The sequence below is a fragment of the Myotis yumanensis genome, unplaced genomic scaffold (genome assembly GCF_028538775.1).
Source record: "Myotis yumanensis isolate MYYU_CA2020_CCGP unplaced genomic scaffold, mMyoYum1.0.hap1 SCAF_5, whole genome shotgun sequence".
NCBI classification, from domain to species: domain Eukaryota; kingdom Metazoa; phylum Chordata; class Mammalia; order Chiroptera; family Vespertilionidae; genus Myotis; species Myotis yumanensis.
Genome location: NW_027223756.1, coordinates 84,963,055 through 84,979,877, shown reverse-complemented (window position 1 = coordinate 84,979,877; position 16,823 = coordinate 84,963,055). Strand labels below are relative to the sequence as shown.

Sequence of the window (16,823 nt, the reverse complement as noted above, 5' to 3'; positions counted from 1 at the left end):
TCAGAGAAGAAAGGAGAGGGAGTGAGAGATAGAAACATGAGTGATGAGAGAGAATCATTGATCATTCAAATGTTGATAGAAACTGCAAATACCTCCCCATCCACAAGTGCATTACTTTTTGAAAACAGTAACAGTATTGAACTGTGTCAATAATCCCATCTTTTTGTTTCTGTACAAAGATTAGGAACAAGGTGGATATGAGACAGGATTACCTACTGATGGGATTACCCACTCCCTTCCTCCATAAAAAGGGAAGCAGAGGAGAAAGCCACTGCAGTTTTGAGAAAGCCACAGGCTGTGCACATGTCAGGAGTGGGCCAGCAACACAGCTCAGCAGCCATGGGGGAGCCTGGATCAATCATGAAGACAAACCAGCCTTCTCTGGTGAGTTCAGATTTCCTATCAGCAGCCAGACTGCCCATTGTATATTTTTCCTTTTGTGAAACCTCAGGACATTAGTAGACTGTTGCTCTAAAATCAAGAAAGTGTCTTCCTCAATGCCATTTCTTAGGTATTAATGTTTGTTAAGTAATGTTCAAAGTCTTGTACTTTTTTGTACATAAAGCTTCCTTGGGTTAATAGGCCTGATGTTTCTGTTTAGTCTTGGCTTTGTGTTTTATTGGTTGGTATGTTTTTTTCTTGAAACAGAGCGGAGAGTGAGATCAGTTGGTTGCCTCCCGTCGCAGGGATTGAACCCATAACCGAGATATTGTCCTGACCGGGAATGGAACCCACAAACTTTGGTGTATAGGACCATGCTCCAGAACTGGGCCACATCAGACAGGGTGGTACTGCTTTGTGTATTTTGTTGTTATTTTTAAATATATGTATATATTTATACTTGTAATGATTTCAGAGAGGAAGGGAAAGGGAGAGAGAAAAACCTCAATGAGGAGAGAGAGGGTCATGATCAGCTGCCTCCTGCACACCACACACTGGGAATGGGCCCACAACCCAGGCATATGCCCTGACCAGGAATCAAACCATGACCTCCTGGTTCAGAGGTCTACGCTCAACCACTGAGCCACACTGGCCGGCTTCGCTTTGTTTTTTTGTTTTGTTTTGTTTTTGCTGTATTTTTTTTAATTAAATTTTTATTGTTCAGATTACATTTGTTCCTCTTTTTTTCCCCCCCATAACTCCCCTCCTTCCAGTTCCCGCCCCACCCTCGGTCCTCACTCCCCACCCACTGTCCTCATCCATAGGTGCACGATTTTTGTCCAGTCTCTTCCCGAATCTCCCATTCCCCTTTCCCCCCCAAGAATAGTCAGTCCATTCCCTTTCTATGTCCCTGATTCATTGTAATCACCAGTTCATTCTGTACATCAGATTATTTATTCACTTGATTCTTAGATTCACTTGTTGATAGATGCATGTTTGTTGTTCACAATTTGTATCTTTACCTTTTTCTTCTTCCTCTTCTTAAAGGAAACCTTTCAGCATTTCATATAATACTGGTTTAGTGGTTATGAACTCCTTTAGCTTTTCCTTATCTGTGACGCTCTTTATCTGACCTTCAATTCTGAATGATAGCTTTGCTGGATAAAGTAATCTTGGTTGTAGGTTCTTGGTATTCAGCACTTTGAATATTTCTTGCCATTCCCTTGTGGCCTGCAAAGTTTCTGTTGAGAAATCAGCTGACAGTCGTATGGGTATTCCCTTGTAGATAATTGAGTCTCTTTCTCTTGCTGTTTTTAAGATTCTCTCTTTGTCTTTTGCTCTTGGCATTTTAATTATGATGTGTCTTGGTGTGGTCCTCTTTGGATTCCTTTTGTTTGGGGTTCTCTGCGCTTCTTGGACCTGTAAGTCCATTTCTTTCACCAGGTGGGGGAAGTTTTCTGCCATTATTTCTTGAAATAGGTTTTCAATATCTTGCTGTCTCTCATCTTCTGGCACCCCAATAATTCTGATATTAGTCCGCTTGAAGCTGTCCCAGAGGCTCCTTACACTATCTTCACACTTTCGGATTCTTTTTTCATTTTGCTTTTCCAGTTGGGTGTTTTTTGTCGAATCTTTGGTTTGATTCTTGTGCTCCTCTGGTCTGCTATTGGGTATAATATTCTTTATTTCAGTCCGTGTATGCTTACTTTCTAATTTCTTTATCGTAGCATCGAGGGTCTCATTAGTTTTTGTGAGGCTCTGCTCAAGTTTATAGCAAGCCCTCAAAATTGCGATTTTTAGCTCCATATCCTCCATTTCTGTCATGTTTTTTTGTCTCCGCATCTTTTATGCTTTCTTGGTGCACCCCCTTGTGGTCTCTGCGCAGTCTTGTTCTAGCCAAGCCTTAATTGTTGTAGTTAACACTAGAGGGATTTGACCACCAGGCCGACTGGCTGTGGGAATCAGCTGTGTGGAAAACGTCTGTCCTCTGGGGAGGCGCTAATCCAGCCTTTGCCTGAGGGGATCCGGCAAATGGCTCTGCGCAGGGCTTGGGCGGGGCGGGATCAACAGGGCGGGGGGAGGGAGCAGCTATGGCTGCTCTCAGTCCGACCCCAGGGGCTCTGCCTCTCTGTCCCAGCAACCGCTGTAAACCTCAGAGGGACCGTAGCCAGACAGTCCCGCCTCTCCCGTTTGAGTCTGGGTCCCTAGAGACTCACCCGGATCTGGAGCCCAGAGTCTGAGACTCCCTCCTGATTGAAAACGACAACCGTGCCCTCAGCCACCAGCCCGCTTTGCGCGCGCACCACCGCACCACCGTACCTTTAAATTTTCCACACTGTGCCTCCTCTGAGCCTCGCAATGCTGTTGTTTTTCCTTCTAGTTGAAGAGTCTCTCCTCAGCCAGCCTTCCTGTGCTTCTGGTTGATGTCCGTTCCGTCTTTTAGTTGTATTTTTGAAGTGGTTGTTTACGGCGGCAGTCTCCGGTGTTTACCTATGCCGCCATCTTCGATTCTCCCCGCTTTGTTTTTAACTGACATCCATGTCACTAGAAATTGGAAGTCGTGTTTGACTCTGCACAGTTTAAATTGTGCCCCTCTCTGGAAAATGTTTGATACAATGTGCTTGGTCATTTCAACAAAAATTCAGTTCCATGCTGGTTTTGCTCAAGAGATAGAGCGTCGGCCTGTGTACCCAAGGCTCCCGGGTTCGATTCTCTTCAAAGGTAATTCGATTCCAAACCAGGGCACGTACCTAGGTTGCAGGCTCCTACCTGGCCCAGACCCTGGTCGGGGCTCCTGCAGGAGGCCACCACTGATGTGTTTCCTTCATATATATATTTCGCTCTGTCTTTCCCTCTCTCTTCCACCCTCTCTAAAAATCAATAAAAAAAAAATATCCTCAGGTGAGGATTAAAAAAATAAATAAATTCAGTTCTGTAATCAGGTAGCATCTCATCGGTTAGTTTTTCCTTATCTCTTTGGCATCAATAGTTGTAGTTCTTTTTTTTTCTTTATTCCCTCCTAACCTCTAATCCTCCATCCCTCCTCTCCTTCTAAAGATCTCTGTCCTGGCCTGACTGTTTCTCACATCACCTACTTATACCTAACACCATATCAGACATTCTTTAGTCTAGTGGGGTGGCTGGTGTCTAGAAAGGCACTAGCTTACACAGGATATTAGCAGGAACAAGTGACTCTAGGGGACTCTGAGTTAGTAGTGAAATATTTGGGGAACGGGTCAGTTGGGCATGGCACCTGGTCTCTGTGAGTTGAGTCAGCGATACTAGCAGTGATGGGATGAGTGGGCAGATGGCTATCTGAGCCTCAGGATTGAAGGCAGATTACATTGATTCCATGGACACATCTACTTCATTAATGATTTTTGTAGCCAGAGAATTGAATGGGATGGCCCAGAAAGGGTGTGGATGGAGTACAAATGTGAGAACAGGACTGACTTCTAAGAAGCATAGATTGCATTAAGTCAGATTAAAGGGCGGAGAGAAGGAGGGTTAGGCGGGTTATTTACATTGGAGGTCTTTGTGCAAAAATGGAAACTGTAAAGAAAATATGGTATTTCTGAGTTACAATAAAACCTTGACATAACAGATTAATTTGGGCAAGGGGGCGGGGGAGTGTCCGATAAAGCTGAAATCTGTTCTATAAAAAAGTAGGCTTTCTCAATGCGTATGTTAAAAATTTGACAAATTGCCCTAACTGGTTTGGCTCAGTGGATAGAGCGTTGGCCTGCAGACTGAAGGGTCCCAGGTTCAAGTCCAGTCAAGGGCATGTACCTTGGTTGTGGGCACATCCCCAGTAGGGGGTGTGCAGGAGGCAGCTGATCAATGTTTCTCTCTTATTGATGTTTCTAACTCTCTATCCCTCTCCCTTCCTCTCTAAAAAATCAAAAATATATATATTTTTAAAAATTGACAAATAAGCCTTGGATGATGTGGCTCAGTGGCTGACCCATGAACCAGCAGGTCACAGTTCAAATCCCAGTCAGGGCACATGCCCACGTTGGGGGCTCAGGGGCCCACCATAGCAGGCTTGCAGGAGGCAGCTGATCAAAGACTATCTCATCACTGGTGTTTCTATCTCTTTCCCTCTTTCTTCCTCTCTCTGATATGAACAAAAACATGTGTTTTTTATAAAAAAGAAACATTTGGCCCTAGCCATTTTGTCTCAGTGGATAGGGTGTTTGCCTATGGACTGAAGGATCCCAGCTTAGATTCCCATCAAGGGCACATGCCCAGGTTGCAGACTCGACCCCCATTAGGGGCAAGCAGAAGGCAGCCAACCAATGATTCTCTCTCATCATTGATGTGTCTATCTCTCTTTCTCTCTTCCACTCTGGAATGAATAAAATATATATAATTTTTTTTAAAGAAACTTTTGACAAATTAGCCCTCCCATTTTCACCTATGTAGACCCATTTGTATAATTAAAATTAAGTATATACAAAAGTTTAATTTCATATGTATTATGGCAGTTTTAAATATATGCTGAATAGATCTAGTAAATGAATGTCACCTTGAGCATTTGGCCTGCAGGCATTAAAACTGCTGCAGAAAGTCAGTCCAGGGGACAATAGCCCAATTACCTCCCATGATTCAGTGTGATCACATGCTAATCATTCTCTGAACACTGTTGACCATCAGTGACTTTTGGATTTAAATTTGAAGACTATAGTTGTAGACATGTAATACTTATTTATGTTAGTAAAACTGCTACAGTGTTTTTTCCACTCTTTGGCCTATTCACCGAAATTTGTTAAAAATAAAAGTGGCTCAGTCTGCTTGGTTCAGTACTTGAGCTTCAACCTATGAACCAGGAGGTGATGGTTCAATTCCCAGTTGAGGCATATGCCTGATTTGCAGGTTTGATCCCTAGTGTGGGGCATGTAGGAGGCAGCCAGTCAATGATTCTCTCTCATTATTGATGTTTCTACCTCACACTCCCTCCACCTTCCACTCAAATCAATAGTGAGAATTATTTTAAAATAACTGAATTAATTACAAAATATAACCTGTTGATACCATTATAAGCAAATCTTGGTGAAAGGCATTTTAAAATTAACAGTGTTAAATGTTCATGCAGGACATATGGACTGGGAATTTTGTCAGTTAAGTACTAAGTCTGTTACATCATGGTCCACAAAATTGAGGATTTACTGTATTATGAACCAAAGAATATCTGAGTGAAGAAGGGACTAGGGCAGTGATGGCGAACCTATGACACCCATGTCAGAGGTGACACGCGAACTCATTTTTTTGGTTGATTTTTCTTTGTTAAATGGCATTTCAATATATAAAATAAATATCAAAAATATAGGTCTTTGTTTTACTATCGTTGCAAATAGCAAAAAATTTCTATATGTGACATGGCACCAGAGTTAAGTTAGGGTTTTTCAAAATGATGACATGCCGAGCTCAAAAGGTTCGCCATCACTGGACTAGGGTGTGCAAGTGAACGTGGGTATTGGGGGGTTGAAAGGCACATGACTTCACTGGGTTAGACTCTATCCACCATTAGAGGATATCAGCATCTGTGGAGTGGACATTGACAAACATGGAAAGAGGGAACCATCTTCAGAGGAAGTTGGTGGATGAAACGGTCTGGAATTGAAACAGGATAGTGACCTTGATTCTTCTGTTCTTGGCTCATATCAGCTTGATGTCCCGGGATCTGGCTGTTAATGTGCGGTGCCTGTGCTAGCAGCATCAGCATCCTCTGGGAACACTTGGGGATATAAATCCCTGGCCCCGCCCCAGTCCTACCTGGGTTGAGGTCCACAAAACTGAGTTTCAACAACGTTCCCGATGACTGTGATGAACAGACACACTTCTCCAAAAGGAGAGGAGGGTGGAGGGCCCAGATGCAATGGGAGTCTTCATCTCCCACTTGACTCAAACTTTACATTTTATTTTGTTTTCAAAGGGAAAGCTCCAGAGAAACATGATGCCCCAGACTTTAGTGAAGAAGAGACAACTGGTTTCAGCCATGAGCAAGCGGAGACGTCGGGAACGGACTGAACATCCAATGAGGCTGACCAGCTGCATTTTTAAAAGTGCAGTCACCAAGGTTACTGCCCATCCTGACAATGTGGTCAGGCACAGGCAGCAGGAGGAGACCTTGGAGAAGCCCCAGCAGATGAGTGCCTACAGGAGACTGCAGGGACTCCAGGCCTGCAGCAGTGAAGGGGAACTTCTCAATACTTTGGATGTGACAAATTTGATGAGAATAACTGCCCCAGGAAGTGCGGGTGAATCCCTGGGCCGTGCTGGTCCTGGGTCTCTACACACCAGTCCCCAGCCTAGCGCAGCAGAATTGTTACATGGGGTAGAGATGATCTCAGGAGCAGGTCTCTGGGGCCCACAGCTTCTGTGCAGGAAACTGGTCACCCGTGGAGACATCCAGAGACAGAATCTCAGAGTGAGGAAAGCAAGAGAGAGACTGGCTGCAGCTTTGAGGGAAGACAGGCTGGCCAGGGAGGCAGAGAGCCAGGAGTGAAGAAGAATGTTTTGATTTCGTGCAAATCTGACTTGCGTGAACTTGCTATTATATCTCATTCTAACATAAATTGTATCTTTGTTTTAATTTAATTAATTTATTATTATTTGTTGTTGCTTAAACCTCATGTGAGGATATTTTTTATTTTGCCAAAATTCTAATTCACACATAAGACATACCATATAATAAAAGGCTAATATGCAAATCGACTGCATGGTGTAATGACTGGTCACTATGATGCACACTGACCACTAGAGGGCAGGTGCTCAACGCAGGAGTTGCCCCCTGGTGGTCAGTGCACTCCCACAGAGAGAGCCCCACTCAACCAGAAGTCAGGCTCAGGGCTGGTGAGTGCCGTGGAGGTGGCGGGAGTCTCCCCCACATCAGCAGCAGTGGGATAGCCCAGAGAGTTCCTGGAATGTGAGAGGGCCTAGGCTGGGCTGAGGAACCCCCCTGAGTGGACAAATTCATGCACTGGGCCTCTAGTTATAATTTAATTAGTACTTATACTACTTGCATCCTTATCTGTTACTAAAAACTACCTGGATGACTTGCTTAGAGTGGATCTTAGATTTTTAAGAAGAAAATGTTGTTTGGGAACATTTTACATGAGAGAACCACAGCAGCTGGCTCATTGTCTTTGCCCTGACACTAGGTCCTGGGTCAAGAAATTTGTTCACCTGCTCACAGCATCTGGGGCATCTTAATCTTTCCATCAACACCCCTTATAACAAATTACAGCAGAGTTGATCTGAACACTGCCATGTAACAAAATTCAATTATAAAATTGTGATTGGTGATTTTAAAACCTATGGTTTAAAATCTGTGTCTTAAAATTTTGAAACATTGGAATACTTCATACAGTCACAGCAGAATACACTTTTTTTTTCAAGTTCACATGGGAACCTTCACCAAAACAACATATTCCAGGACATTAAACACACCTTAACAAATTTGGAAGACCAGAAGTCATAAAAGAAGCTCTCACACCACAGGCATTAATCTAAATATCAATAATAGCAAGAGAGTTCGTAAACATTCATGTATGTTAATATTTAATGACACACTTCAAAATAATACATGGGATCAAAGAAAAAGTCTCAAGAGAAATAAAAAATGATTTGAACTAAATAAAATAAAATTACAACTTCTCAAAGATTGTGAGATGCAGCAAATGCAATGCCTAGAGGAAAATTTGTGCCTTTGAACAAATACACTAGAAGAAAAAGATATATAATCAAATAATGTAGGTTTTCATTTTAGTAAACCAAAAAAAAAAAAAAAAGCTAATTAAACTCAAAACAAGCAGCCCAGTTGTTGTGGCTCAGTTAGTAGAGCTTTGTCCCATGCACCAAAAGGTCATTTTGATTCCTGGTCAGGGTACATGCCCAGGTTGCTGGTTCGATTCCCCAGGAGAGGGCAAGCAGGAGATAGCCAATCAATGTTTCTTTCTCATGGATGTTTCTATCTTTCTCTTTCCCTTTCTTTCTCTAAACAGTCAATAAAAACATCATTTTTAAAAAGCAAGCAGAATTAAATAATAAAAATTGGAAATCAATATAATTGTGGGAAATCAAGGGAGAAAAATTTAAAAAGCTGTTTTTGGACAAGATTAATAAAATTCATAAGCATTTAGTAAGCAGTATAACTTTTTAAAAAAAGAAAGAAATTACATCATAGGCTTAATGGGTAACTCTATAGTAAAGCCTCTACAGTTCAGGAGTCTCTGAGGACACTCCAGGTGCCTGTTGTATGGCAATCTATCCGTCTAGAGACTTCGATGTAGGGGTGCCACAAAAGTAACAGCGTAAATGGGCCCTCCAAGCTAGGAATACCTTACCTTCCAAACGCCAAAAAAATCTAGACAGTGTTGTGGGTGCTGAGAGGGACTAGAGCTAGTTCTTCATGTTTTGAGAAAGGGAGTGACCTATTTACTAAAAAGATTTTTTAAATGTAACCAAGAGGTCAGGGCTTATGGGTGAGGCAATGGCACATGCAGTTTGTGTGAGCCTCTCTTTCCAATCTATGTCCTAAAGGTCAAACAAATGTCCACAAAGGAGAATGTCATTAATGTAATGTCACAGCTCCTGAGGCAAGGCAGACACACCTCAGACCCCACCTACAGAAGCTCTGTGCAGTGGCAGTAATGTTGAGCTTCCTTGAAAGGAACCAGGTAAAGGTGTGTCCTGTCCCTTTGGAGGTGCAGGACATAGGCATTAACAAAGCAGACGTACCTAAATCTATGGTAGCAAAGTATGTGCCGGTTGCTGAGTGAACAGAGTCAGTAATTCCCATAAAGCTGAGGGCTGGGAATAGGAGTTTATTTGGTGGGACCATAGATTCAAGGTGGTGGTAATTCACTGTGAGGTGTCATTCATTCTTTCCTGGTTTAAGATCAGATCAAATTTAGGTGTTCAAAGGACAAGCACTGGGAATAATCTTTTGTTCCTAAAAGGTTTCTGTAACAGTTTTCTTTCTTTCTTTCTTTCTTTCTTTCTTTCTTTCTTTCTTTCTTTCTTTCTTTCTTTCTTTCTTTCTTTCTCTTTCTCTCTCTCTCTCTCTCTCTCTCTCTCTCTCTCTCTCTCTCTCTTCTCTTCTCTCCCTTTCTTTCTTTCTTTCCTTTCTTTCTCTTCCTCTCTCTCTCTCTCTCTCTCTTTCTTTCTTTCTTTCTTTTGTTAAACCTCACCTGAGAATATACTTTTTCCACTTCTATTTTAGAGAGTAGAAGAAGTGGTGGGGAAGAGAGAGAGAAACATTGATGTGAGAGAGACACATTAACTGCTTGTTTCCTGCATGCACCCCAAAGGGGCAGGGAACCCGCAACCCAGGCACATGCCCTTAACTGGAAAATTTTTTACATATAATGTGCTTGGTCATTCAAAAATTTAGGCCTTAGCTGGTTTGACTCAGTGGATAGAGGGTCGGTCAGCAAACCGAAGGATCCCAGGTTTGATTGTCAAGGGCAGTCTGACTCCGGTCCAGGGCAAGTGCCTCAGTTGCAGGCTCCTACTAGGCCCCGGCCCTGATTGGGGTGTGTGCAGGAGGAAACTAACCCCTGTGGTTCTCTCACATTATTTCTCTCTGTCTTTCCCTCTTCCACTCTCTCTAAAAATCAATGGAATTATATCCTTGGGTGAGGATTAACAAAATAAATAAATTTAGTTCTGTAATCAGATATCATGTCATTAGTTATTTCTTCCCTAATCTCTTTGGCATCAATAATTGTATTTATTTTCTTTTTTTATGCCTCTTAATCGCTCATCCTCCACCACTCCTCTTTTTCTCACTGTCTCTGTCTTGGCCTAACTGTTTCTCACATCACTTATCCCTACCACCACATGAGTCGTGCATTAGTCTACCAACTCTTCCCAGATGAAAACCAACTGGGGCAGTGACTTCGTTGGGTTAAATTCTAAATCCCATGTTTCAGTACACAACTTGGCATAAATAGATACCCCTCCAAATAGATGTCCCTCCACACTGGGACCTCTTGGGTTATGGATGGGGTAGTATTAATTACGCAGGATAATAGGAGAGCAATGAGATTTATGGTTTCTCCTTCAGAAAAATACCTCCAAAGACAGAAATGAGAGATTTAAAAGGAAAGATGTACTTATTGGATTTACATTTTAAATAGATGATCGTGACCGAGTTTTATAAATGGGTTACAGAGAGAAAGGATTTGAAATCTTAGGCCAGTGATGGCGAACCTATGACACACGTGTCAGAGGTGACATGCGAACTCATTTTTTTGGTTGATTTTTCTTTGTTAAATGGCATTTAAATGCATAAAATAAATATCAAAAATATAAGTCTTTCTTTTACTATGGTTGCAAATATCAAAAAATTTCTATATGTGACATGGCACCAGAGTTAAGTTAGGGTTTTTCAAAATGCTGACACGCCGAGCTCAAAAGGTTCGCCATCACTGTCTTGGGCAGTGATATCACAGAATAGCACTCATTGTATAATTCTGGTTGAGTCAATTTGCTTGCAATATTGAGAATGTTTTTAGTTTTAATAATTTCTTTCCATAAATACCACCCAAGGGCCAAGCCATAAGTGAATATGGCAATTTAACACATTGCAGTCCACATTAGACTCCTCTTTATGGACTATCCAGCTTAGTGAGAAAAATAATATGAAAGAAATAGATAATTATACACATACAAAGGAAAAGTGAAAAAAATCAACACAGAAAATCTCAGATTAAATTTTTTTGAAAAATATATCTTATTGATTTTTTACAGAGAGGAAGGGAGAGGAAGATAGAGTTAGAAACATCAATGAGAGAGAAACATTGATCAGCTGCCTCCTGCATACCCCCTACTGGGGATGTGCCCACAACCAAGGTACATGCCCTTGACTGGAATTGAACTTGGGACCCTTTAGACCGCAGACCGATGCTCTATCCACTGAGCTAAACCAGTTAGGGCAGATTAAATTTTTTAAATATATTTTTTATTGATTTTTTACAGAGAGGAGGGGATAGGGATAGAGAGTTAGAAACATCAATGAGAGAGAAACACAGATCAGCTGCCTCCTGCACACCCCCTATTGGGGATGTGCTCACAACCAAGGTACATGCCCTTGACCAGAATCAAACCTGGGACCCTTCAGTTTCCTCCTACACACACCCCAAAGACACTCTATCCACTGAGCCAAACCGGTTAGGGCTCAGATTAATTTTTATTGCTGGGTCAGAGAAGGCCACTCTGTATAAATGACATTTTATAGGAAATATGAAAGATGCTCAAAAATTATTCAAAAGTTGAGAATGTTTACATGGATTCCAAAGAGTGGTATGATGGTACTCAAATATCATGTAATCTGCTAGTTCTTCCCTAATCCCTTTGTCATCAATACTTGTAGCTATTTTCTTTCTTTATCCCTCCTAGCCTCTCATCCTCCATCCCTCCTTTTTCTGTCTGTGTCTTGGCCTTACTATTTCTCACATCACTTACTTATACCTAACACCGTATCAGACATGCATTAATCTAGTGGAGTGACAGGGTGTCCAAAAAGGCACTGGCTTACACAGGATATTAGCACCAATGGCTTTGAGAGAAGACAGGCTGGCCAGGAGGCAGAGAGCCAAGAGCCAAGAAGAAGGTTGTAAAAACTGAAGGACAACTATGAGAAGGTTATGCTGAAAAAGCCCAGTGTTGTGACCTTTGGGAAATGGTTCACTGTGAGAACGCCCTCAGCATACTTGTACCTTTCATGTCAATTATGTTTCTTGCTCTAGGCCAGTGGTTCTCAACCTTCCTAATGCCGTGACCCTTTAATACAGTTCCTCATGTTGTGGTGACCGCCTACCATAAAATTATTTTCATTGCTATTTCATAACTATAATTTTGCTACTGTTATGAATCATAATGTAAATATCTGATATGCAGGATGTATTTTCATTGTTACAAATTGAACATAATTAAAGCATAGTGATTAATCACAAAAATAATATATAATTATATATGTGTTTTCCGATGGTCTTAGGCGACCCCTGTGAAAGGGTTGTTCAACCCCCAAAGGGGTCACAACCCACAGGTTGAGAACCACTGCTCTAGACTCTTATGCTTTGTTGTATTAAAATTGTATGTTATTAAACTTTTTAAGGACAAAAATATGAAGAGTAGATGGTTTTGTGGGTGAGAGATTGGGTTTCATGTGACAAGAAATGAAATCTTGTTCACCTCACTTTCTGTTTCCCATGATTTTTATTCACTTATATTAAATTCCATAGAGATAACTTTGAGATTGACAAGTTATAATATTTTCTTATAATACTTACACTCAACGAAAAGATACCTACTTTACAGAGATTTTTTTTTTACAGAGATTTTTAAATGGTAGATTAGTTTCCATAAAATCTGATTTTATTAAGCTTGCTGATATATCTCATTCTAACATAAATTGCATTGTTGTTTTCATTTTAGTTTTTTTTGTTAAACCTCATCTGATTTTTTAAAAATATTTGTTTGTTATTTTCAGAAAGGAAGAAAGAGAGAGATTGAAACATCAATGATGAGAATCATTGATCAGCCGCCTCCTGCACACCCCGCACTGGGGACTGAGCAACCCAGGCATATGCCCTGGACCGGAATCGAACCCGGGACCCTTCAGTCCCCAGGCCTACGCTCTATCCACTGAGCCAAACCAGCCAGGGCAAACCTCATCTGATTTTTACAGAGAGGAGGGGAGAGGGATAGATAGAGTTAGAAACATCTGTGAGAGAGAATCATAGATCAGCTGCCTGCTGCACGCCCCCTACTGGGGATTGAGCCCACAACCAAGGTACATGCCCTTTACCACAATTGAACCCAGGACCCTTCAGTCTGCTGACCAATGCTCTACCACTGAGCAAAACTGGTTAGACCCCATTAATTTTTTTAGAGAAAATGGAAGGAGAGACAGAGAGAGGGAGACACATTGATTGGTTGCCTCTCCCATGAACCCCAACCTGGGGTTCTTCAATCCACAGACTGATAGCTTTATGAGTCAAACTGGCTAGGGATATTTTTATTTTTATTTTTTGGCCAAATTCTAATTCAGACATAAGATATTATAATATAACTTAATTAGCACTTATGCCACCTGTTACAGCCTTGCTACTAAAATAACCTTAGATTCTTTTTTGAAAAAAGAAATTCTTATTCTTATTTTTTTTTCCATTTGTTATTGATTTCAGAAAGGAAAAGAGAGGGAGATAGAAACATCAACGATCAGAGAGAATCATTGACTGGCTGCCTCCTGCACGCCCCCTCTGGGGATTGATTCCGCAACCCTGGCATGTGCCCTTGACCACATCGAACCCAGGACCCTTCAGTCCACAGGCCAACGCTCTATCTACTGAGCCAAACCAGGTAGGGCAACAAGGCCAAGTTTTTTTTCTTTTTAAATATATTTTATTGATTTTTTACAGAGAGGAAGGGAGAGGGATAGAGAGTTAGAAACATCGATGAGAAACATCAATCAGCTGCCTCCTACACACTCCCTACTGGGGATGTGCTCACAACCAAGTACATGCCCTTGACCAAAATCGAACCTGGGACCCTTGAGTCCACAGGCTGATGCTCTATCAAACCAGTTAGGGCAACAAGGCCAAGTCTTATCGCGTTGAAGAGAAAGATGTCACACACCTCCTTCATGAAGGTACTTGGTGACTATGATGAATCAAGACAAAAATATATTTTACAACCATGTCTCACAATATGACAAAAGTGGCAATTCCAAATTTTAAAAGTGGCCAATATTGCCCTCTTCTTACTAATGTGACTTACTGGGGCTTCTTACAAAATAAGTGTAGCTACACTACATTGCCTCCTAAGTAATAAGGTTTGTGATGACCAATAACATACTATGTTGACCTCCTCAGAGCCTTGAACAGTCATAATAGCATCTATCACAGGCCAAACCCTATACAAGTCTCCTGATCAACCTTCCATGTCACACAGCACAGTCGTGTGTACTGTGTGGTTATTCTTACTATTAGAATTCATTACACCCTTCACTTTGACTACATTCTCGATCATACAGACCATTGGCAAGAGGGCAATGAAAAAAACCACGATGTACAGTTTTGGTATTCAGACTGACTGGCAATTAGTGTCATGACAAAAACTGTAACTATAAAAAAAATAACAAAATATCCCTTAAGAAAAATTACTTGAACGTGAATGAATATAAAAAAATTAACCCATGTGGTACAATTATTAATGAGGAGAATTACAAAGTTTATTTGAAAATCCATAATTGTTATGAGACATTTTAACTTGTCTTCTCAGGAAAAAACACACAATATTTGTTAGCATACCAGAGCTTAGAAAAGAGTTAATAAAATGCTTTTATGAAGCAACTATAGAAGTGTTCATTTGACCACAAAATACATGTACTTTTACTCACATACAACGAAACGTGACTGAAATATATTGAAGGATTACATGCAGCTACAAGTAACAGGCAACACCCAGTCTTTCTGACAGGTGTAATTTTTTTTGACAGCACCATTGTAGATGTCACGGTGAATAAGAAAAACATACTGAATGGCACTGTTAACTATAGGAAGGTGTTTCCTACACAAATTAGACCTTATAGAGATATGATCTAGATAGAGGGAAATCAGACATAAGCATGAAAGTCTGATCAGTTTCCTGGTGGACACAAGAGGGCTTACAGAAAATCCAAACTAGGACGAATCTTTGATGTGGATCTTGTGAACCCATCAGTAGAAACCTACACTTCTCAGAAAATGGATATGAGCCTGGCGGGTGTGGCTCAGAGGTTGAGTTTCAACCTATGAAGCAGGAGGTCACAGTTCGATTCTCAGTCAAGGCACATGCACGGGTTGCAAGCTCGATCCTCAGTATGGGGCATGCATGAGGCAGCCAATCAATAATTCTCTCTCATCATCAATGCTTCTATCTCTCTCTCCCTCTCCCTTTTTCTCTGAAATCAATAAAAATATATTTAAAAAAGAAAATGGATATCAGACAGCTGGTGGTGGTTTTAAGGATAGTCTTGATTGGAAGGTCAAAGAATCCAGATAACAGGCTGGAAGATTTTGTTCTTGACACACCTATGTCTGTTTGTCTATGTTGTGAATGTTGGCTCTAAAATCTGATTAATGCTTGCCCTAACTGGTTTGGCCCAGTGGATAGAGCATCGGCCTTTGGACTCAAGGGTCCCAGGTTCGATTCCAGTCAAGGGCATGTACCTTGGTTGTGGGCACATCCCCAGTAGAGGGTGTGCAGGAGGCAGCTGATCGATGTTTCTCTCTCGATGTTTCTAACTCTCTATCCCTCTCCCTTCCTCTCTGTAAAAAATCAATAAAATATATTTGAAATAAATAAATAAAATCTGACTAATGCCTTCTTCGTTTTTGCCTTCCAAATCTCATGCAAGTGAGGCTACTAAGGAACTCTAACATGGACCATAAAGGAGATGGGTTCTGGAAAATCAAGGTCCTAACATTACCCAATGGGAGGGGAAATCTTCCACTCTTGATTCTGTTACCCCATCACAAGTGCCTCTTCTCAATTCAAAGTCTATTCACCAAACAGCAGTCCCAAGGTCTAAATATGAAAATAATTCACATGTAACTATATTCTTTCCTAAACTTGCCACACATAAAATTTATTCCATGGAAAATAGAAAAAGGCTCCTATACCCACCATTTCCAAAAGGGACCTTTGTCAAAGGGAAACGTAGAATATATATATGATGGACTAGGGATATAAAAGACTGCCACAGGACACTAGGAAAACCCAAATACCAAACTGTCATTTTTAATGGCCCTGTAAAACCAAACAAATAAAATATTATAAAAAAAATATTTAACATAACTGCATATGAAAAATAGACTTCAATTCACCCATGTATCTAACAGGCCACAAGATAGAGAGAAAATATTAACTGTTTTAAGAAAAGAGCACTACCTATCAGTCTTATATACTATTTTTTAAAGGCTCTCATTACTATCTGATGTGAGTATTCATTTCTTTTCTTTTTTTTTTTTCGATTTTCACTATGATTTTATTGCCATACTGAACAGAAAGTCTTTATACAAAGAAGGAATATGTGTCAGGTTAAACACAAATGATAGTCACCATGGTTATTAATGAAATGAATACACTTTAATACAAAATAGGAAGTGTTTCCATGAAAGAATTATGACACAACCAGGTCTATCCCAGCATAGAGATACTGCTTTTTGGAAATTAAAGGGTTGTAATGTAGCTGGTTAGAGACCAGCTTTAAAGGGACCAAGGTAAGAGTCTTTATTATTTTTTTTTTGTCATAAATACACACAGATGTCACTGCATGTTCTTTTATTTTTTTAATTTTTTTATTAAGTTATTACATATGTGTCCTTATCCAGTTACCCCCTATCCCCCCCACTCATGCCCTCACTGCCCCCCCCCCCCCCATTGTCTGT

General features: G+C 40.8%; 1 protein-coding gene across 1 annotated transcript; it reads left to right on the top strand.

Annotated features, from left to right (window-relative positions):
* Positions 1 to 6,334: 6,334 nt before the first annotated feature.
* Positions 6,335 to 6,889, top strand: LOC139011460 (putative methyl-CpG-binding domain protein 3-like 3). Its single transcript, XM_070416994.1, has one exon. The coding sequence runs from the start codon at positions 6,335 to 6,337 to the stop codon at positions 6,887 to 6,889; it is 555 nt and encodes a 184-aa protein (XP_070273095.1).
* The last annotated feature ends 9,934 nt before the right edge of the window (positions 6,890 to 16,823 follow it).

Coding starts and splice junctions, on each gene's coding strand:
- LOC139011460 (XM_070416994.1), top strand. CDS start 6,335: ATGATGCCCCAGACTTTAGTGAAGAAGAGACAACTGGTTTCAGCCATG.